This window comes from Sturnira hondurensis, unplaced genomic scaffold (assembly GCF_014824575.4).
Source record: "Sturnira hondurensis isolate 20B ecotype Veracruz unplaced genomic scaffold, ASM1482457v3 Scaffold0014384, whole genome shotgun sequence".
NCBI lineage: Eukaryota > Metazoa > Chordata > Mammalia > Chiroptera > Phyllostomidae > Sturnira > Sturnira hondurensis.
In genome coordinates this window covers 15,129,220-15,153,376 of record NW_028087015.1, presented here as the reverse complement: position 1 = coordinate 15,153,376, position 24,157 = coordinate 15,129,220, and the positions used below count along the sequence as shown (strand labels likewise).

The following is a 24,157-nucleotide window of genomic DNA, read 5'->3' as shown; positions in this document are numbered from 1 at the left end:
TGTCAGTAAATGCTTTGGAGAAGCCTTGAACACTCTGAAATTTCATTCCTAAAAATACTACTCTCACAAGTCCTTAGAGGAAATAAGGTGAGCACATAATGTATTGTCTAAAATGGGGTACTCCTGAGTCAAGAGGGTGCTGTGAATGATGATACGAAGGTGCCAGGTGTAAACTGGGACTCTCCCAGGCAAGCCAGGAAGGATGGTTACAGACTCACCTTCTTTGCCAGACCCCACTGAAGCAGATCAGAACTCAGCCTTCCATAAGGAAATGAAAGGTCAAATGGCTATTATCCCCCAAAGCTATTATCTATCTTTAGCTGTCCTCGATCTCTCACTGAGGCTAGCTCACCATTTTCTCCAAAGAGAAGGCTCGAGGCTTTTGCAGTAACCTTGCCACCTCTCTCAGCAGTGGTCAAAGTAACCCACTGGCTCTTGATTATAAGAATGGCTTAGGCAGGTACTGCTAATTCCTAACACAGGCTTCTTTTTATCTCAAACTATTTAATATATTATCAGATCAAAGAATTTGACTGAAAACTATGTGAAATGGGCATTTTAAAAAAATGTTCCGAGCCCTAGCTGGTGTAGCTCAGTGGATTGAGCACTGGCCTCCGAACCACACGCTTGTGGTTCGATTCCCAGTCAGGGCACATGCCTAGGTTGAAGGCCAGTTCCCTGTAGGCCAACTCCCAGCAGGGGAAGCACGAAAGGCAACCAGACATTGATGTTTCTCTGCCTCTCTCCTTCCCTTTCCCTCTAAAGATAAATAAATAAAATCTTAAAAAATATATTAAAAATAAATAAAAAATAAAAATAAAAATAATGTTCAGCCCTGGCTGGTGTAGCTCAGTGGATTGGGTGCAAGCCTGTGAACCAAACAACCATGGTTCGATTCCCAGTCAGGGCACATGCCTGGGTTGCAGGCCAGTTCTCAGCAGGGGATGCACAGAGGCAACCAGACATTGATATTTCTCTCCCTCTCTCTCCTTCTCTTCTCCTCTCTCTAAAAAAATAAATCTTAAAAAAAAATTCCTCTCCAAACCAGTTTCTCCCAGTCTTTTCATATACACCAGCAATTTTCAACCTATTTCATCTCATGGCACACATAAACCAATTAATAAAATTCTGCAGCACACCGAAAATATACAGGTTTTTATGATCTAACAAAGAAAATAGGTATAATTTTGATTTATTCATACCAGATAACTGTTGTTTTGTTGGCTGTTGTCATTTTTTTTTATTTGACAATCTAAGGAAAAAGAGGTCAGTGCCCCTGACTAACCGGTCAGGTGCTGCTGCATGGTTTAAAAATTCCTGCGGAACAAGCTGAACACCTCTGATCTACATCAATGACAATTCCATACTGCCAGGAGCTCAGCCCAGCAGAGTTTCTGATAACTCTCTCTTTCACACCCTCATGCAGTCTGTTACCAAATCCTATTCTACCTCAATGTACATATAGAATCTAAGCAATTTTTCCTATGATTTATCACATTAGACACAAAAATTAAGGGATGAGAAATCTTATCAAGAGTGGCAGATGAATGGAAGTCTAGACTTACTTGTCATTTTTAATATGTTCATAAAGGCGCTTAAACTGGCGGACCTGGAAGGACAAGATCCCCATCAATACAACAACCATCAATAAGAATGGGTAAATCCGCCGGTGGACCAAGTTTTGCATTTCCTCAGTAACACCTGTAAAACCAAAAAAGAGGAAAGCTATTAAGTGTATATGGAATGACAGTGAAATGAAAATCTGTCCTTTCACTAAGAAGAGGGGACTGGTTGGTGGTGCTTAACTGAAACTTGTTGCATATGAAATGAAGTAAGACAACCAGGGAGGTCAAACTGGAGCTGCTCACAGCATGAAGTGGAGCCTATGAACTACACATGGGAGCAGAGTTATATTCTAAAGGCCAAGGAGGAACCAAAGAAGAATGTTTACCAAAGAGAAACCATGAGATTCAGTCTTCTGAAAGGTCACTGATGCAGCAGTGTAAAAAACAATTAGTCGTCAAAGCAGGGAAACCAGACAGGAGGCTGCTGGCACTAAAGTGAGAGAGAACGTACACCTCAGTGAACCACAGGCGAGGGCACCAGAACGAGAGAATGGGCTCCAACAGTGGGATCAGTGAGACTTGAAGACCGTTTGAGTAGGGAGAGCAGAGAGCCTCGGGTGATATGAATGACCTTCATGGTTTCTTACTCATGCAACTTGTTGGATGGTAACACTAATCACTGAGAGGAAATTCAGAAGAAAAATATTTGGAGGGGAAAACTTTGTGCTTATAACTAAATATATGTGGGGTTTAAGGTCCTGTGAAAGTTCTTCAGTACAAAACTGATCATTTCTGGTTGACACAGTATCACAAATTAGCATCTCCTCTTTGGGGTTTTTTATGCTAAAGAACATTTTTAGAATTAATTATAACTCGATCACAGCACTTCTAGTCAAGAGAAGACAACATGAAGGAAATCTGTTCCTGCCTATTTTGGGGACAGTGTGAATGTCAATACTTTCTCACTGGCCTAGAGAGAAAAAAAACTGTATCAAAAGGTTTTGTGATCCTTTTAATTTTGTCATGAATAATGAAATCTAAGATAACTGAATTTTTGAAATCATTATTTTAGCTGAATTTGTTTTTATAAATAAAGCATTTGGTGCAAGCCAGCCTATGATACAAGAAGTGACAACACTGTAACAATGTCCAAAAAGATGCCAGTTCCAGACCCCTAGCCATCGTTACTCACCTAGTAAAGGAACGACGCCAGCTGCGATGACGTAAGGTACACACAGGGAAAGTAAGAGCACAGAAATCACAGGTGCTGCCAGTTTACGAATGATATAGTGAAGATCAATGTTTCGGATACCATTTGCGTAAACCTGCGAAGTGGGGAAACGCGTCAGAACAAGGATACAAAACAACTCTTCCCAGTTAACAGAACAATCTCTACTGAATCCATGCTGTGGAGAGTTGAGTCTTCCAGGCCCAAAGGATTCAGACTGGTTATTTTTTCCACCCAAAGTCAAGGCAAATTCTGAAACACAAACATAAGCTTGGGATCCACAAGTTTTTAACTCCTTACACTTTGTAGTTAACTCTGCTAAGAAATGAAATAGTAAAACACTAATCTAGAATCATAACTATAATAACTGTGAACTATATAATACCAGATGGCATCTAATAACATTAGTTTAAGACCACATTAACTTGAGACAACTTCATAAATCATCTATTACTACTCAATACTGCATTCATTTTATCTGAATATTAAAAACATTAACCCTGGCTGAAGTGACTCAATCAGTTGAGTGCTGGCCTGTGAATCAGAAGGTCACCAGTTCAATTCCCAGTCAGAGCACTTGTCTGGGTGTGGTTGGGGATCTAGCGAGAGGTGACTGATAGATGTATCTCTCACACCTCAATGTTTCTCTTGCTCTTTCTCCTTCCCCCTCTCTAAAAATAAATAAAACCTAAAAAAAGTTTTAAAAATACATTATGAACAAAGAACATATTTCTGAAAAACTTGTATAAATCAAATTTTAACAAACCAAAAGGTATTTTATGGAAAAATTTAGTATAAATGAATTCTACAGTGAATATATTTTTTAAAGATTTTATTTATTTATCTTTAGAGGAGAAGGGAAGGAGAGAGGGAGAGAAATATCAATGTCTGGTTGCTTCTCGTGCATCCCCTGCTGGGAACTGGCCTGCAACCCAGGCATGTGCCCTGACTGGGAATCGAACTGCAATCCTTTGGTTCGCAGGCCTGCGCTCAAACATTTTTTAATTCAAAAATTTCTAGAGCATTTCTATGAGAGGGAGAGGGGAGGCACGGGGAGATGGGATGTGATGGGATCGGAGTAATAGAAAATTGTACTTGAAAAATAATTAAATAAATTTTAAAAAATTCTCCTTAAAAATTATAAATAAAACCAAATAGAACCTTTCAGTGATTTTATATTTGAAAATTGAGAGGGTGTTAAAGAAGGGAACAGGATGGGTCCACACAATAAAGATTGGTATCTTACTGGATATCACGTAATTGAAAACAAAAAGTTCTAGAGCATTTCTGTAATCTTACCCAGAAAGTTCTAGTGGATAGCACTGCAGAGGTAAGAATGAATGAAAGTGAAAACACCTTGGGAATAATGAAAAATAAAGATGGCAGCCAGAGGGGCACACTGGCTGTGTTATTCTTGTTTTTCTCCAGCACTTCAACCTTGCTTGCCCACAGTCACACCTCACAGTACAACTCACCCTATCCCTGAGGAGAGGGCCAGAGAAAATGACAGACTGGCTTAATCCGCTAAAGGCAGCTTCTGATCCCAAAGAAATCTATTTAACCCAGATGCATCTACACTCATGCAGCAAGGCATCCCAGTGTTTCTCAACCACTTTAAACTTACACATGTGTATGGGAAAAGAACGCAGCAGAGAGCAAAATATTCAACATTACAAAGATCAACAATGTTTCACAGCTGTGATTAAACCCTTATTCTCCATACTCCTTTGCAAGGGCAAAAGTGTCTTACCTGGAAACTCCAGAGTGAAGTAGCCCGTACTCCTACCATGACTGGACATGCTGCCTGCCGCGCACCCACAATCCACCTCACTTCAGGGCACTCACAGAGAAAGTCCGCACTTGGGAGATGCACGCAGAGGCACAGCCATTCCCTGGCTCTCCCCACCCTCACAAATCTCCACGTACAGGAATTTTTTTGACAATTTTTCTTATGAAGACTGGGCTGAAAACTACTGCCTTTATTTTCCATACATCAAAATGAGATGTCCCTTTACTGCTACAGAACTCTAACACCTTATTTATTTGGCACTGGATAAGGATAAGAGGATTGCCCACAAGAACATTTTCTAGATATAAGTAAAACTTAAATAATTTCCAAAATCTGTTATGTTGGCTATTTTGGACAGAAATCTTCCTAAAATAAACTGCATACTTCTTCTTAGCCTTATTATCAGAATACAGAAGCACGTCTACCTTTTTCAAGGTTATGATCACAGTGACCAAATTATCTGATGGTTCCATAATACAAAAATACTTAGGTGCTACATAGCTAAAATACTGCCAAACAACTCTTGTTTTTTTAATCTATTAGTTTTCCTTCCTTTTATTCAATGCCTTGAATAGCTTTTTTTCCCCCTACAACAAGTTTAAGAAATCTAAACAAGCTTCCATCAGAATTCTTGCCCCCCCCAGCACATATGCTAATTTTTGCCTTTACTTTGGTATAAAGTTCTAGGTACTGTAAGCTACTGGTTAACCTTCAGATAAGGTAAGTCTTAAGAGTGACTGATACAAATTCACGGTGATAAAAAAGCAAATTAACTTTAAAAAAGAGTTATATATGCTCATAAAAGAAGATACAGAAAACTTGGAAAAGTTGAAAAATGAAAAATAGGTCCCATCAACTAAATGTAATCAGTATTACTCCCAGTCTTTTTCTGAAAAATGATTTTGCTTACCTGCTCAATTACAGTTTTCAACCACCACTGAGGACCCATCAATGTTATAGCTGCAATGATTTTGGCGTGCAGGACTCCAAGTGCCCAGTCCTAGGTTAATAAAAAACATTTAACAAATTTGTATTATTCTTTTTAGCAATAAACCCAACATAGAGGCTATATAATATTCTTAATTATTTCATTTCAACACTGAAGCCTTGCAGGATGACTAAGACTTACATAAGACTAACATATGCTGGAAAAATACAGGAAATATTTTTCCTCAATGGTTCAAGTTCAACATTTCTATCAAAAATCATTATTGTATCTTTCAGAAATCTACATCATTTTAGGAAAAGAGAACTAGGAAAATTAGGAACATTAATGGAGAGCTCAAAAAGCAAATATACAAAATAGTGCCATGATTTTAGTAAAAGTGGGAACATTAATGGAGAATTAGGAAAAGTAGGAACATTAATGGAGATCTCTTGGAACAAATATAAAAGAGTGCCATGATTTTATTTCATCAAACCATTCTTAGACTGTAGCTCAGCTGATCATATCAAAGTAAGACTGTGGAGCCATGTTTGGCCTAAAGAAACCATCCCAAATGCTCAGAGCACTTCTGACTCGGTGAACTCATAGTGCTGTGAACTGTCACTAGACCTCCACCGCTACACCAGGCTCCTCACTGTGGGGGACGCCTGCGGGGACCGCTGAGGCTCAAGCTCTTTCAAGAGCCACTGCTTTCCAGTCCTTTCCCAGAGCAGGGACACAGCACACTAGTTCCGAGGCTGAAATCCCTCAGATTCCCACAGATCTGCAGTCAGATGAGGCAAGAAAGGCAAGCAGTGTAAAGTCAGAAATCAAGAAAAAACAGTTGTTCCGTTTTCAAAGTTTGGGGTTTCACTATTAGGAACATCATGCTGCACATATTTGTCTACAACTGTGTTTATCCCCTACTCAAAAACATACCTGAGGGATACCTGTAACAAAACATACAGCTCTACTTTATTCTTTTAACTGCTGCACTGAATTCCAAATCGAATCAAAGATCTACCACATTTTATTTAGTCACCCTACTGGTGGATATCTAGGTTGCTTCTAATTTTTTGACATTATAAAAATGATATAAAAACAGAAACAGCCTTGTTCTTGCCTCCTTCTACATTCACATGTGTAAATGTATCTTTGTAGCAGATTCTAAAGAGTAAAACTGCTAGGTCACAATATATAATCACTCCTAAAATGAATAGGTTCAAATAATTCTCCAAAATAACAATGTTGGGTACTGTCAAGCCCACCAAGAAAACACATGTAACTGAGTAAGTTGCATGTAGTACTCACTGAGGTGAGGGAGAACGCAGCATGGGGAACTGGGGGCACTTAGTAACAGACTGTTAGAAAGGGGTTGATACAGGATTTCAGCTTAAGGAAGCAAGGCTTTGCTCTGTGTCAGATGTTATTAGAAGGCAGAGAATCTATAATTGGGTATCTTATTAAATCAGACTGAGGGACAGACTGAAACTAAAACTATATATTGGTAATGAAGCATCAGCCAATCATATTTGCCAGGACAGGGGATATTTGGTCATTATTGAGGTTTGGACAATACTTATGTTTTACATGTGTAAAAGGGATCATTCACCTGATCCCTCCACTATACAGATTTGTTTCTCTGACTATGAAGTAATCTCTAAGGTAGCACTTTGCCACCGTGCATTGTGGTATCAAAGCATGCCAGTAAATTCTTTTCCCATTGAGGGGTAGAGGTCTACTTCCCCTTCCCTTGAATCTGGACCAACCTCTGTGACTAGTTCCCAGTAGAATATAGTGAAAAATGAAGCTAGACCACTGAGATATGGTCCTAAAAGGAGATGCAGCTTCTGTCTTACTGGTTGGGATACTTGTTTCCCTGAAGTGAAATATAAGAAGCCCAACTTTCTTGAGGCTAGCAAGTTTCGAGGAAGCCCGGGTACATCCAGTGGCTCCAGCCAACAGCCCAGATTGGGTGTAACCAACAACCAGCATTGACCCTCAGCGATGATGCCTCCAAATGATTCTAGCCTCGGCTGTCAAATCACATTCAGCCATGGAGTGTTTCTAGTTCAGGCCTAAGATAACATGGAGCAGAAACAAGCTGATATTCCTCAGCTAGTCTTAATTTCTTACCCACGGACTCTTTGGACAATACAAATAATTGTTTTAAGCCACTAAGTGTGAGGTAACTTGTTATGCAGAAATAGTAACTCAAGACCCATCAACCTTCACCAGATGGGTTCAACATTCACTAACAACTCTTGCTGGAATCAATTGTTTTGTTAACTATCACAAAACAGTGATTTTCTAATCTGTTAATCCCTCTATCATTATCAGCTGGTGTTGTTCTGCAAAAAATGTTTCCCTTGAATCACCGATGCAATCTGACTACACTGCAACCCAGCTCTCAAAGGCATTACGTACGCCGCATTACTTTACTCTCACTTTTCTCTCCCATTCCAACTCATCAGCACACTGGGTTAGAGGCAGTTAACTATATATTCATCCTCTGGCTCACTCTTCGGTCTGCCCACTCACTCCTTCCTAGAACACACTTCCTGATTGTTTACCCACTTCTCTCTACTCTACTAGATTGTCTTAGACACTATCTCCTAGAGAAAAATCATTTTGGAAACTCCCAAAGCTGATTACATGCCTCTCCTACATGATAACATAGCTCCTCATGCTTGTATCAATCACTGCACAGTTTACATAGGTACCTGTCTATCTTTCCCACCAGCCTGAGGTCCTCAAGAAACTCCTGCATTAGCCCCATTTCCACCTGTGTCATGCAGTACAGGGTTTTGGCACACATTAAAGCACTCAAGCATATACTTGCTGTTAGATGAAGTTTGTAGTCTGGAAAGTATAGAAGAAAGGAAATATGTACCAAGTAATTTTCATTTCCAGAAAATCCATAGTAATATACTATGAGGAGGTAAAAACAAGGCTGAAATAGCCTTTAAATGACTGAAGTCAATGCCTAGCTCTTTCCTCTAGTATCTCTTAGAAACTTGAGGTCCATGACATTAACTTCAGGCTCTAAGTACTACAGTTAAGTTAAATTTTTCCCCATAAGCTGTAAGATTTTTGCTGTGACCTACATAGGTTTCTCCAAAATGTTCTAGCCCCATAAGTTCTATGACACTGTGAGATAAATGCTATAATTATTCAAAAGTATAAGTTATTGCTTAAAGTCTCAAAGCCAAAGAAGCTAGATGTCCTGCCTGAACTAAAAGGTAAAAAGATCAACACATGTTAGTTTGCATTAGTGAAGCCTAAATGAATAATGACATTTTAACCTATAAAACAAGGTCTAAAGAAAGGACTTATATAACCTGCATACTTGGAAAGCCATAGATTGAAATATATTATTTAATGTTACAAAGGTCTTCCCTGAAATAGAATTAAGGAGTCTTTCCAAACAAACTGCTTAAAATCAAAAGTAGTATCAAGTGCAAAAGATCGCACTTACCTGCCACGGGTAAAAAAGAGGAGTCTGATCCAAAGGAACCCTCAGAGGAGCAACAATAACCAGCTCAAACAGGAGGCCCAGAAGGAGCGGGACAACTCCAGCCAGCAGCACCGCAACTATCAGAGTCTTCATTATCTATTAAGAAATGAGAAGCCATGTCATTAATGAAAGTCTTTCTGACTTTTAGCCAAGCTCTTCATTCCACTGGGAAGTTTATTTTTCTTCACTGACCTTATGTCTAAGAGAATGAATATATTATCATAAACAACCTAAACATACCTTACGCTACAAGTTTAAATGAGATTTGAATATATAACTATAAAAGCTTAGGCTATAATGAAAATATGATATTACTATGCTTTGCTGCTACAAAGTTATAAAAATTTCATTTTATTACATGTATTAACCAGGTGGCCGTGCTGCTTTTCTCAATCTCATTCTCAGTAGTCGGATTTCATTTGTCCAAGAACAGCTACTGATCCAATGGTGACCGACCCACAAGCTGACCTGTGACCCCTGAGATGAACTAGTATTGAAGAAGGGCTCTGCATAGCCCTAATTAAGGTAATTAATCAAGCTGATCAAAGTGGCTCCCTCTAAAACAGTGTGATCCAACAGAACTTACTACGCTAACAGAAATGCCTGTATCTGTATTATCCAATATGGTAGTTATTAGCCACATGGTTGCCATGTTAGACAGTACAGGTCTAGAATTCAGACACACCGGCCACTATGAAATCCTAACAAAGAAATCAGTCTTTATAGTGGCCTTACATCTGATGATCTCACTATTCTAAAGACAGCCTCAGACACAGTGCACTGTTACTTTAAATGGCAAACTGATGATACAGAAGAACATCAAGTGAAAACTAGAATTAGCTGATTTCTTTCTTTATTTTTAAATATAGTTAGATGTCTCATTATCCTATGGATTAGATTTATCCCTCTACTCAAAATATACAATAAATCTCTTATGGTTTTTTTCAACATTAATATTAAATCAATATAAAATTTTCAATGAAACCAAAACATAAATTTAGATACAAAACAAGAGTTGGTTATACAAATGAAAAGGCATAAGCAATTACCTAACTATATTTTACAAGTCATGGCTAACATTACAATCAATCAATAAATTGTCACACTTGGACCGTCTTATAGTGACATTTTCCCCCCATCCTTGTGGCAGTTAAGTTCTTTATTGAAAGGAAAAATTTCCATTATTTACTACACTTTCATGTTAGCCAAGACATTCCTGAATAAGCAATATATTGTGTAATTAAAGGACTCTCAATTATATAAAAAACACTGACTCAATCCTGAAGTCAAGATTTTACATATTCAAATAGATCAAAAAATCTAATTTTAGAAAAAAATTGTTAAAGAAAATTTCTATTAAACTGATTTTAAATTCTATAGAATACCTTACTCTTTAAAAATGTAATCAATCTCCAAAATAAGTTTTCTATTGTATTATTTACTCAAGACATTACTGCCTCACTTAATAACATAATTTTCTCTTACCTCTCACATACATTTAACTGTGATTTTTAGAATGAACCAGAAAGCTACTGTCTTGAAGAACTATCCCTTCTGATTCAAGAAAATCAACTCCTGACACTACCAAGATAATGAAGAAACAAAAGTGAAAGGGTTTAAAGAAATGATTGAAAAATATCCACTACTCCTATTAGACAAAATCAGTCTTCACTAGAAAAACCTACCATGAGGGACCACTCTTTAACCTTCTGGAAGATCACTCTGCGTCCCTGGGGCATCCACGCCACCAGCACTGTCACTGCCCTTATAGTCAGCCAGCAGACATAGAGACCGCAAGCAGCTGTGTAGAGCTCATGAATTTTGGCAGTCCCCGTCCAAAATGACATTAACCAGCGGCCAGCAAATACTGAAAATAGAAAGGCTGATAAATGAGACATTGGCTACAAAAAGAGAACTATAATCTTGACATTAATGTTGTCTATTGGTATTTTCAACCATTTTAAGTAATTAGTAAAAAAAATAGCACATTTTGATATATCAATATCTTTGTTAAAAGCAAACAAATCAAAAACAAAATAACAAAAAACAAACCTCCCAAACTCTAAAGAACATGATTATTTGATTAAAACGCAACCAAAACACAGCTAATCACTGGAAACTAGCCCTCCTAACTTGCCACGCCCATTACTTGTTCTTTTGGGTCTGAAAAAACTTGAGAGCATAGTTGTTTTCCCTGTTTTCTATCACCAAATGAAATCATTAAGCACATTACAAGACAAAAGTTAGAGAATTTATTTTCTATTATTTGTACAAATACTTCTAATATTTAGAAGTATTACAAATAATTTAGAAGTTTTCTTTCAAATGACTTTTTTTGCCTAGACAGAAAACTAAGCTTATTTTAATAAGAAGTGGACACAATTACCAAAGAATAGCATATTAATTTTCTTGGAAAAATTAGGGTCTAAATATACTGACACTTAGAAAACATATTTTTTTAAATATTTTATTTATTTATCTTTAGAGGGGAAGGGAAGGAGAGAGGAAGAGAAACATCAATGTATGGTTGCTTCTCATGTATCCCCTGCTGGGAACTGGCCCCTGCCGGGAACTGGCCTGCAACCCAGGCATGTGCCCTGACTGGGAATTGAACCGCGATCGTGTGGTTCGCAGGCCCGTGCTCATCCACTGAGCTACACCAGCCAGGGCCAAGAACCTTAAGTAGATCAATACCCTATCTTCAATCAGAAATGAGGAAAAAACTATTTCAATTTTATATCTGATGAATGGTCACACCCCAGCAAGATATATGCTTTAAAAAAATTTTTTATTGAGAAAGAGAGAGGGAGAGAGAGAAGGAAGGAGAGAAAGAGAGAGAAACATCATTTGTTGTTCCACTTATTTATGCACTCACTGGTTGATTCTTGCATGTGCCCTGATCGAGGACTAAACCTGCAACCTTGGCATATCGGGGCCTAAAATATACCATTTTAAAACACAGCACCTTTTCGTGATGTCACAACATCATCAGTGGAGAACAAGGATAAGTTCATACCTGGTAGAGTAAGACAGATGAGGCTGGCGATCAGTAACGTTATGCACATGAAGACAATCAACAAGAATATCTGCAAGGAAAAACACGGAGAGTGCATAAATGGCTCCTATCAGCTCCATGCATTTTATAACACCCTGAAACAATCAAAACAATTTTCCCAGTAAAAACAAATGGTCTGTACTGGTTATTTTTAGGTTTCCTTTCATTTTATATAAAAAAGACATTTTATTTTAGGTAAAATTTCCTACAGTGCTTTGAAGTATTTGGATGAGAATTAAATGGGAGAAAAACAGAAGACTGCCCACTCCAGTTCCTGATACATAGTTGAAATGAATCAATAATCTTAATTTCTTGTTTGTTCTAGGAGTCTTTTACATCCTTCCTTGCAAACAGCATGGAGCAAGAGCACAAGGAATCCCAACTCTGTGATTCAATTTGATTAACTGATCTGACATTAACATACATTATGCTGCATAACGAAAGGTCTAAAAACATGAGTTCTTGTCATGAGACTTTAAGACATATTTACAGAGGACCATATGCTAACAACAACAAAAACAGCAAGAACACTTCTCAATAAAAATATGACAAACCTTGACTTTCAGTTAAGTCTGTAGAGTACCTACCCTGAGTGGGAAATTTAAAGGCCGGCGATAAGGCTGGAAACCAACAGGCCCTCCCTGCTGGAGTATGGCTTGGTGGGCTGCGTGGAGACCTTCCCCCACCACAGGAATAGCATTGTTATTTCGAGCATGCTGGTTATTGTTAACTTGCTGGTTTGCACTGTTCTCATTTTCTTCCTGGTCTCCCAATAAATAGGAATGAAGATCCCTGTGTAAAAATTACATTAGTGAAAAATTCTCACTTCAAGATCAGCATAAACGGCAGACATGACATTTACTTTCTTAATAATTATTACTTAGGGTAGAAAATGTACAAGTAGAATCTGTACATACCACTAATACCTCAATCTGGTCTAAATGTTGGTGCCCACTTTAAATTAAACCTTTCTAAATTTAATGTTAATTAGCATACAGAGTATCCCATAAACTCAATTTTGTAATGTTTTCTTTAGTCAGTAGTATCTGAGAAGAAATCAGTAACTGGGAAAAAAAGTACAATGTATAAGATATTCTATGTGAAGATCTTAAGGGAAAATAACAACTTCTTTTCCTATTTACAGGTAGCTACTATGTCTGCTGTGACATGTATCTCAACTAAAACCTCCAATCCACAGATCATTTAAGGCAAAAATGAGTTGTATGGAAGAGGCTCAGGGCAAGGCACAGGGCCATTAGAAAAAGATAAACGATCAAATACAACTAAATAAATATGTCACATTAAGATATCTACAGAATGCCACTTATTTTCTGAAAAAAAGTTTAAATCACAAAGTAAGTATATAACAAATAAAGCTTGAAAAAAATCAATGCAACATGCTGACTAAATAAATGACTGAGAAACTAAATCTGAAAGGAGCTCATATCAGGTTTAAGACTTTTAAAACAAGGGTATGTTGGTTTGTTTTTAATGAATTAATTTTCTTCTGCCCTGTATAATAAAATAAAAGAACCTGGGCCAGCAGCAAACCTCTATGAGGATAAATACATGCATACATTCTCCACAGAAGGATGTACAATAACTTATTTTTTAATTAAAATTTTTTAGAAATAAGTATTATACAAACCTGCAGACATTAATAAATTGTCTCTTACTAAAACTAATTTTTCCTAAGGGAGGCAAGGAACACACGTTTCCAGAAAGGAGGTCACACTGACACACACACCTGCGAGTCGCCTGCCTGTACTTACAGCAAGTATCCAGCAGTAACCGTCCACGCTCGCACAAGCCCCTTCAGCCACTGCCGCGTGTGTCCCTGTTCGAGTAATGCTGGCAAGACAACCTGAAGCAGAAGCAGCTCAAGGGACAGTTCACTCACTGGAGCATCACTAAGACAATTATGAAGAGCCATAATTTATAATGTGCACTGTTCTCCAGTATAAGTATATTGGGAATATTTAAAGAGATGACAGCAGAAAGAGTCAAATGCACCCACTCCACTGTCTTTACCACCTCTCCTCCACTCTCTAGAGGCCAACAAGGCTTACCACTCAAGGGGCACAAAACGGTTCCTTACAAGGGTTACCAGTGATCTTCGTGTGGTTAAATCTGATGGTCAGGTCTTATCTTCACCTCACTTGCTATATTAGTAGCATGTTACAAGATTGGTCACTACTTACTCAACACACCTCTTCCCTTTCATCATCCCAACCTGGATTATTATCATGTAGATTACAGAGGAAGGAGGAGGGTGTAAGTGATGGATTATTGACAAGAGGAAGGACTGAACTAAGGTCATAAATTGTAAATTGAATTCGACTAGATAAGATCTTAAAAGTCTAATCAGAAGTAAAATTGAGAAAGAAATCCAATTTGCCTGGCAAATTTTTTACTTTAGGTGACTGAAAAGACAATTCAAATCACTGAAAAGGGGAATGTAGGAGGAGTGATAAACTAGGTTTCCAGATGACTTAAAGGTGTCCGGACAGCCAAGTGGTCTAAGGCGCCAGACTCAAGCTTTGCTTCCAGGTGACTTAAGTTTTTAAATCAAAAAAGAGTTTCCATCTATAAGACTTATATCCTGTTTTTATTCCATAACTAAATGTGCAGCTATGGCTACATTCCTTCTGATATGACTTTCATATAAAGATGATGCTACTAACACACTCTCATTAGATATGGCAAACATTTCAATGCTAAAGAAAGGCAAACTTAATTTGTAGAAAAATAAGTCTGTCTTCCTTTGGAAAATGTAATGGCTAAACTAATGTTTATGTGATCTCGAACATGGCAAAATGTAACTATCAGATAATTTTCAGTATCTGTAAAAATGTATGTTTTAAATGTATGTACTCTGAATATCAAATCCTTAACAGAGCTAAATCAGTAAAGCTTCCAAATTTCAAAAACTTACCTGTAGAGCATGACATTGTATGGTAGGAAATGAGGCAGCAGACTCTTAATTATACGTATAGGAAGCCAAAGCATCAGGAGGACAATGGAGCCAAAGACAATCTGCAGTAAGAAAAAGGACATACTTCACTGTAAATCATTTCTGTAAGAATTTCTGAACATACTCAAACAATACACAATCCAAGTCTATACCCACCCAGGGCCTAGAGTGTTCTCACTCAACACACTATACTTGGATCCCTGCGTAAAGAATGCATTCCTGAATGAGGTGGCTACCCTTCTGTCTGTCTCTACTATTCACTGCATGATACGTGAGGGAAGAGCTAGAAACTCACAATGAAGGATCAGAATTATCTGTGACTTGATAAATCATCTGTAATCATTATAAGACATGACCCATATTGATAGCTAAAAAGTTTCCAAGAGAGTATATTGCTCTTAGAATTTTATTTTGGAAAAATTTAGATTTAACTAGGTAATTCCTTCTTCTAGATGGGAAAGAAACTGAGAGCCTCTGTTAAGAGTTTTGGTTTTTTTTTAATCCTCACCCAAGGACATTTTTTAATTGCTTTTACAGAGAAAGAAACATCAACTGGTTGCCTCCTGTATGTACCTGAATCAGGGATCCAACCCACAACCTTTCAGTTACGGAACAATGCTCCAACTGAGCCACACACACTGGCCAGTACAAGAGTTTAATTTAGAAGCTATTAACAAGTCTCCATTGCTTTAATGCAAGTTAATTTTAATTCAGAAACTTGTAATTTGGTAATTAAGTATACTACTAAAGTAACAGAAAGTCTTTTCATTTTAGTAAACATTTTATTAAATTTATCAAAGTAACCAATAAAACTGCTATTTTATCTTCTTTTTCTTAAATAGGTTCCATTAACATTTCATATAAGGGCGTGGTGATGATGAACTCTCTCAACTTAACCTTAAGTAAAATGACAGCAAACTCACAATTATTAACAACCACATCTATAACAAAAACAAACTAAGCAAACAACTAAAATAGGAACAGAATCACAGAAGTGGAGATCACATGGAGGGTTAACAACAGGGGAGTGGGAGGAGGAGAGAGGGGGAAAAGGCACAGAGAATAAGTAGCATAGATGGGAGGTAGACAATAGACAGGGGGAGAATTAAGAATAGTATGGGAAGTGTAGAAGCTAAAGAACTTACAAGTATGACACATGAATATGAACTAAAGTGGGGAATGTGGATGGAAGGAGGTGTGCAGGTTGGAGGGGAGTGAGGGAGAAATGGGGCAACTGCAACAGCATAATCAATAAAATATATATATAAAAATCAAACTGTTATTTAACAACCAAGTTTCATAGGCTTAAACATAACTTACTTCAATCTACTGTACCAGTCCCCTGATCCCCCCCTCCTAAAAAGGTCTAAAGGGTAGCACACTTTATTTCAAAAACAATAAAAAGGCATACTTACCACTGACAAAATAAATCTTCGGAGATGCCTATAAATGGGCAAATGTATCATTTCCTGTACTGGATTAAAATCTGGGTCATTCAAATTCCTTAGAAACCATAAGACGCCAGGTCGAAGAACCTGCAAATATATTTTAAACACTATAAATACTCAGCAATGTCTTCAAGGTTCTGTATATGAGCTAAAACATTAACAGAAAAATAAGATCTTAAAATTATTTTGGCATCTTAAAAAAACAGGACCTAGAAAATTCATACAGCTTTCCTGGGAAAAAATAAGTTCCCAAATCAGAATCTTTAATGAAAATTATTTTGTGTTTGACGTTCTTTAATGCTTTTAGTTATTTAATGAAAAATACATGTTTTAAAGGACAGTTTGTCAAATTTAGATCTCCTATATAAAAAATAAATCTATTTATTTATTTATTTAGATTTTATTTATTTATCTTTAGAGGGGAAGGGAAGGAGAGAGAGGGAGAGAAATATCAATGTATGGTTGCCTCTCGTGCATCCCCTGCTGGGAACTGGCCTGCAACCCAGGCATGTGCCCTGACTGGGAATCAAACTGCAATCCTTTGGTTCACAGACCTGTGCTCAATCCACTAAGCTACACCAGCCAGGGCGAAAAATAAATATATTTTTTAAGCTGTCACTATATTTTATCATTAGGTTGCAATTTTAAAATGTCCTAAATAGAAGATTTGTTTTCAGTCTTACACTTTCTGGGAAGAGTCATTTTAATTAAGAAGCCTACCACTTTTCACTATACATCTTGATTTCACTACCTCCATCTTTTCCCTTCTCTCAGTGGAAATCATCAACTCAAGAGTCTGTGAGTAATGGGGCAATGAATGGATGAGTCTGGGTATTAGTCCTGGGTGGTCGAAACTCACTGAGTCATGCTATATAAAGCCTCTCACATGCCCAAACTCTATTTCTCCAGCTTCTAAACAACGGGGTCATAATGCGTGACCTCTAAGGTTCCATCTAACTTCCAAATATTAGGATTCCGTATCAACAAAAAACCACATAGATAAATTGAAAAAATTCAGCTTATACATTTTATCACTTAACAACATACTTCAGAGAGCATGTATAATCACAATTTTTAAAAATTATTTAGTCTCAATCACTTGTTTCAACGAAAGAAAACAAGCTTAATATGAAAACAGAATTTACTAAACTTACAGACTTACACTATATAATTTAGGAGAACATGCTGGCCCCCAGACCCTCCTCAACTCCTCAAAATTTTCAGCCAGCAAAGTACACCAAGAATAGCATTAAGCCTCTGTGCTATTAATTCCATTCAAACTGGATTAGTAGGCCTGCTCCTTCAGGCCCTTCCTTGTACATCTCCATTGCCACTCTCAAAGCTCTCACAAAAGAATAAGCTGACTGGTTCGACAGTTGTATTCAACCCCAAGATATAACAGCAGGGAGAATGGGGATCATGTCTTTGTTTTCACTCTTGCCCCAGCAGACAGCACAGTGACTAACACAGAGCAAGTATGCAGTAATATTGAGAAAAGGAATGCATAGCAACGAGTATACCTGTCAGTTTTATACTTCCTATTGCACCAAAATGACTGAGTATGAGATGTATACTAATCAAATACTGACCTCACTGTCACTGTCTTCAAACCAGAAAAGACTGTATTCCAAAAACAGATTAGTAAGGTGCCCATCTGGCAAGTGAACGGGAAAAATAAAGGACTTTCACTCCAATTCCACACTTAAGGTGCCTGCTTCAAGACCATTTTACATATTTGATCCTACATTAAACCATAACCTTTGGGTATTCCCAGCACTATATTTCCTTGTATGAAGTCCAAGACAGGCTCAGATCTTAAAAAATTGCAAGAATTTGTACTAGAGGATGGCTAAAAGTAAAGTGTGTGCTTTTGTTTAACTTTTTCTCCTCAATCCACTCATCTGTCAAATTTGTAACTAATTATAGGGAGAAATACTAAAACATGCCAATTTTTTCAGACAAATGACTGAAAACAATTCAAAGCAATTAAGCCAAACTCATCTATCAGTTATTCCATCTAAGAATAAAACAGAGAAAATTATTTAGTTAGAAGATCATAGCCTCTGAGGCGCGACTTGTGGTTAAGCAGTCCTTTTTGTGAATGTACAGCATCAGCACTTTCCTGCAGAACTTACCTCTCTCAGTAAGAGAATGAAGGACGCAAAGTAGAACACGTACACCATCCCCACTAGCCAGTGCAGAAACATGGTGGTTCCCGGTGCTGACTGAAAGCTCAGTTCTCGATCTTTCAGAGTAGCATCGAACATTTCCTAAATCAAAACAGAACAGGTGAGCAAGAGTTGTAGCACCTACATTTGCCAAATAACACCTCCATTTTCTAGGAAGTGAATAAAAATTACTATGCATATCGTTTTTGATGTTCTGGGACCATAGTTCTCTTAATACCACTTCAAGGTTTCACAGAAGATAAATGATGTAAGGTTAAATACTATTTAAAAATGCATATGACACTTGAAAATTTTTAAATATAAATATCAAGACTGAAAAACCAATTGCGAAGTAAAAACTATACTAATACCACCACTGTAAAGAAATCATTTTTGGTTAACATAGTATCTTCTTTGCTTAGTTACAGGTCTGCATTCATGACAAGTTTTAATAGTAAAGTATGGGAGAAAATGTTATCTCAGAACCAAGGGTAGCTTTTCTATATACAAAATATTTTTGAAAAGTCAATAATTGATTATCACTGATGGCCACTAAAGATTATAATAAAAAATGAGCATCTTAGTTAAAACAAATGGCTAGGGTTGAATTTACTAACACAAAGACTGTCTTTTTATCAGATTGCTCTTTTTATGTACGTCTTGGCATTATCGTAACATTCAGAAGAGTAAAATAAGAAAATTCTCCATCAATTATTAGCAAGGTTCCAGTCAAAATACGCTGACATCAAAAATCTGCACAAAGTCTCAAAAAAATCAGGTACTCAAGAAAAATTAGCTTGAAGACTCCACCGTGATACATTCACAGAAAAAAAAATAACCAAATTATTATCAAATACTGGCTTTCCTTTAAAAGAAACCCATTCTATAGATGTCTTTTCTGAAGCCTTTAAATTATCTGATTATAAGATAATGAATAATAAACTCACCAAGGAACAGATATCCAGCCACCAGCCACAAATGAGAGGGAACACTCCAATTTCTACCACCACTAGCAAAGAAACCTTAAATTAAGCAGAAACCAAAGTCATCAATATCGCACAAATGGGGATAAATCATTTCCAGCTTTAACTTATAACAACAATTACCTTAACAACAATATAGCAGACTCCCAGCAAGCGACGAGACCTATGGAATTTAACAAGAGTTGCCAAACCCTACAGGATCTAGTCAAGGAAAAACGAAGCATTTCAAGTTACAACAAAACATAAAAATTAAGGTAATGCTTAATATTACTTGGCAGACAGAATTTATTTCATATTTTGCCTTCCCTTATCCTCACTACAAATACCTTTTACTAAGAGGATAAGGGGAAGCAAATAGTTTGGTCAGTAACAGGACTAACTCTTTGGTATGAATAATATCACTAAACACCCAACTTGGTTCATTAAAGGATACATGACAAATTATCAGTGTTATTGCTAAAAGTATATACCCAACTATGGTTGTGATTAGGCCTTCAAAATGAGATGCTTGAACCTGGAAATAAGAAAAATAAATAAATTTTAACTGTACCATATGGCCTCCACCCCAGTTTAATATATTAAACCATTCTAGTAAACTAGAAGTGAACCATCTAGGCAATTTACAACTAGAAAACAACCATGAAATCCCCTTTGGAAACCAGATTCTCCCACTGACTATTATGCAGTATATAAAAGGATAAGAAAAAAACTAAAGAATAATACTTTATTCAAGCAGACAAAATAGAGTGAATTAAATTTTACAAAAATAAAGGAGAAGCTGTAATGCTCTGTTCTAAAGTGAACTTGCTAAAAGCTGAGCACCAAAAGCAACAACACATTGCCCAAGCTGTCCCCCTATCCAGTGCATCCCAGCCATCTCACTTCCTACCACTAGAAAGCACTATTTAATTTCCCTTGCTCTCCTAATCTGTCCCATTCTTGATTTACAGAACCAAGAGTTTGGAAAGTGACAAATACTGCACATATTTTTGATTCCTGAATTTCAGGTAACAAGTAGCAATAGTTTGGAAAGTCAAAATTTATCAAAGAATTCATCCTAACTTTTCAAGTCTTTGCATTCAACTAGTGAGAATTTGGAGAGCTTTTATCAAACATTGAAACACCTCTTTGCCCTTTCAGAACACTTCAAAATGTGCTCTCTCTCAGGATTCATGTACACAAACTGAACAGAGTAGCCAGGTATGTCAGCTCTTCCTTAAAAAGCTAAGTCCTTCTGTACCCCCACCAAGACAGTAGTTGTCCATCCAGATATTCATCCACCTCTGACAATGATAAACTGTCAAAAATAAAGCAAATTCTTTAGAAAACTCTACAGCCCATCATTCTAATATTGACTAACCTTTTTAAAAAATCAACTGATGTACTGTTATTTATCTAAATTCACTAGGGTGAAAAGGGAGGGGAGGGCACAGAGGTTCATTGGAATGGGTCATAAATCAGCCAGCAAGAAAATTTTCCCATGAATGCCTCTGGTCCACCCAACAAGAAAGAAGACAGTGCAGCATGGGATTTGAGAGCACATCTTCCTTAGCTGGCAACATAACCTCCTGTGATTTGGTTCACTGTCAGTTTTTAAAGAAAAGCACAAGACAATGATGGATAATTATTCCTTTGTATAAGGCAGATTAAGAAATAAATTAACTCTTTATAATATTATTACTTGCTCAATAAATATCAAATTTAGGGGGTTATCAATGAAAGTAAGTTTATAGAAGTATTATACTCACATGTTCTTCAAATCCCAAACCAACAAGGGAGAAATGACCAATGTGGTAAGGGCAAAATGCTACAAGGGAGGAAAAACAATGAAAACTTCAAAATCAAAACAATGAACACTCCTAGTACCAATCGCCCACTAAAAGGAACCACAGCTTTTTAAAGAAATGGACCATTCCAGAACTGGAGCTAAAAACAAGTATTTCCTGGGACACTCTCTATAACCAAAGAACAACAAAGTTATCAAGGTCTAATAGGCTTACAGCAAGGGACCCAGGAACAACTTTGCCTATAAAGAGGGTCTCACAGGCAAAAAAAAAGAGACATGAGCATCAAAAACAGTGGCCCAAACCAGTGAAAACACACTCAATACATAGAAATCCATTAAGTTCATTACACTCAACAAGTGGGAGGCCAAATAAAAACACGAAGGAAAAAAACAACATCACAGAAAACACTTTTATCACCTATGGAAGTAGTTAGTTCATCAACTCCTTACCCTGAAAACTGATATTTAAAGGAAAAGAACTGTTCACCTGTCCTGCTGCTTCTGAACAAAGTAGTTCAGGTTACTAAACAGCTTTAGCTAGTAATAAGTTCTTCTTTATAGCAAAGCCAGTCCATAAATGTGAAAAATGACAATTTGAAAAGAACCATTTTGAACTGCCTAATAAATTATTTCAGGCAAGTATCATCAAGAGATAATGAAATCATTAGGTCAAATGTTGATGAAACACTAGATGTTTTCATGATACTAAAATTCCCTGCCCTGGCCAGTGTGGCTCAGTTGATTGGAACTTTGTTCCGTGGACCGAAAGGTCAAAGGTTCAATTCCCAGTCAGGGCATCTATGCAGGTTGCCAGTCAGGGCATGTACAAGAAGACAACCAACTGATGTTTCTCTCTCTCTCTCTCTCTCTCTCCAGTGCAAATAAAATGTCCTTGAGTGAGAATTTTTAAAAAATTTAATGAATAAATGAGGCCAGCATTAAAAAAAATACTACCCCCACACATTACTTTCTGATGGTAAATGGAAAAATGAAGCCTACCAACAGAGACTTCAAGATGCTATCATCTGTACCAATGAGAAAGGTGGAGAACCAGATATCACAGGTCTCCTGATATGTTGTTATTACTAGGCAAAGCACCACCAGGTGAAAGATTAGTCCCAAACATGTTGGACCTGAATCTATTCAGGCCCTTGGACACAAGAGAAGCATGGTAACAGACGTCATCAGGAAGCATTTAGACAAATATACAACATGAGGCAGTTGGAGGGCAGCTGACCTAAGTCCCTTGAACAAATCAATGGCAAAAAGGGGGGAGGGGTAGCAGAAGAACATTCTAGATCAAAAGGATTAAGAGCCAAAAGTAATGTCTAGACCTTATCTGGATCTTCAGTCAAACCAACCAACTATAAAATGACATTTAAAAGACAATGTAGGAAATTTCAATATGTCAAATTGCTAGGAATATTAAATTTTGGTGGTTTTTCTAAAGTGTGGTAATGATATTATGGTTAAATAAGAAAATATCCTTAAAATTTTCATAGTAAGAATTTTTTATAGTCTCTTTTCCTTGTCTTTCTTGCTATATTAATAAAAATTTTAATTTGTGCTTAATAAAATTTAATTATCTTTTAATTACACCAAAAAAATGAACAGTGTAGATTAGAGAAGTAGGGAGGGGAACTCAATCATTAAGAAAAACATTAGAGTGAATCTGTAGAATCTGTCTGCCAAACAATTTGGATCAAGTAATCTAAAGGTAGAAATTTATTTATGGGTCTAAGATCTATTTTGAATTTATTTACAAATTAGACATGTATATTACTTTACTAATATACTGTGTATGTTATAAAGCACAAGAAACTTTTAAATAAGAAAAAAAGTACACAGAAATTTTCCCATTTTGTTCTCATACCCAACTCTGAGGATGACTCAAGAAGGTCCTTGAGAAAGGCATACTTTCAAGTCTCATCTCTATTTGTGTATATAAATGTTAACCTATCAATTGTAACAATTAATTTCTATCCTATTCCACACAACTACAGATAAAGGTCAGTTTCTCAGAATCATCCCCTTCTACTAGGAAACAGCAGTGCTATAAGGTGATATTTCTGCAAAATACATGACCACAAGAATTAGTATAAAATGCCAGAGGAAAACTGCAGTAGAGCAACCGAAGTAGGAAAAAAACATATGTGTTTACTCCCAATGACAGTGTTCACCTAAAAGGAGAAATACAGTATATTCCTAAAAATATAAGACAGAAAACTGTACTTGAACAAGAATTAAATAAATAAATAAATAAATAAATAAGAAAACTGTTTCATTCCAAGAGATCCCTAAGCATAATGTATTTAGAGTGCACTAAAACAGAATTTTTCTTTACAGAAGCTTATATAAGCTTAGGAGATCGGATTAGAAAAATATTTATTTAATGATATTTCCTTTATGTAAATAGGAGTTCTTATTTCTATAAATCCAGTTTTAAAGGTGACTTGTTCCTCTAAACATTAATTTAGCATTAACCTTTTCTTACAAGAGCAAAGACAATTCTATTGGTCATTTTTTTCCCAAGTAAATTTTGGTCAAAATCAAAACAGTTTCAATTATTTACACTCTACATATCAATTATTTTACATCTGAAAAATAAACACAGAATAATCTACAGATACATTTTTATCCAATATACAAGGGGGACAACAAAGAATGAGCTTCCTATTAATTTGCATCATCTTGTTTGCATGATATTTTGTTTCAACAA

The 24,157-nt window shown here is 36.7% G+C and overlaps 1 protein-coding gene across 1 annotated transcript in view; it reads right to left on the bottom strand.

Annotated features, from left to right (window-relative positions):
- MARCHF6 (membrane associated ring-CH-type finger 6) overlaps positions 1–24,157 on the bottom strand; it is a 64,592-nt gene that overhangs the window by 4,418 nt on the left and 36,017 nt on the right. The window contains exons 11-25 of the mRNA XM_037063004.1: positions 21,401–21,459; positions 20,086–20,166; positions 19,776–19,844; positions 19,617–19,691; positions 18,637–18,771; positions 16,469–16,588; positions 15,015–15,115; positions 13,852–13,989; positions 12,667–12,871; positions 12,041–12,110; positions 10,710–10,891; positions 8,986–9,120; positions 5,493–5,582; positions 2,758–2,890; positions 1,566–1,701 (exon numbers count right to left, since the gene is read on the bottom strand). Coding sequence (XP_036918899.1) covers positions 1,566–1,701; positions 2,758–2,890; positions 5,493–5,582; positions 8,986–9,120; positions 10,710–10,891; positions 12,041–12,110; positions 12,667–12,871; positions 13,852–13,989; positions 15,015–15,115; positions 16,469–16,588; positions 18,637–18,771; positions 19,617–19,691; positions 19,776–19,844; positions 20,086–20,166; positions 21,401–21,459 — 1,729 coding nt within the window. The remainder of the gene's footprint in view (positions 1–1,565; positions 1,702–2,757; positions 2,891–5,492; positions 5,583–8,985; positions 9,121–10,709; positions 10,892–12,040; positions 12,111–12,666; positions 12,872–13,851; positions 13,990–15,014; positions 15,116–16,468; positions 16,589–18,636; positions 18,772–19,616; positions 19,692–19,775; positions 19,845–20,085; positions 20,167–21,400; positions 21,460–24,157) is intronic.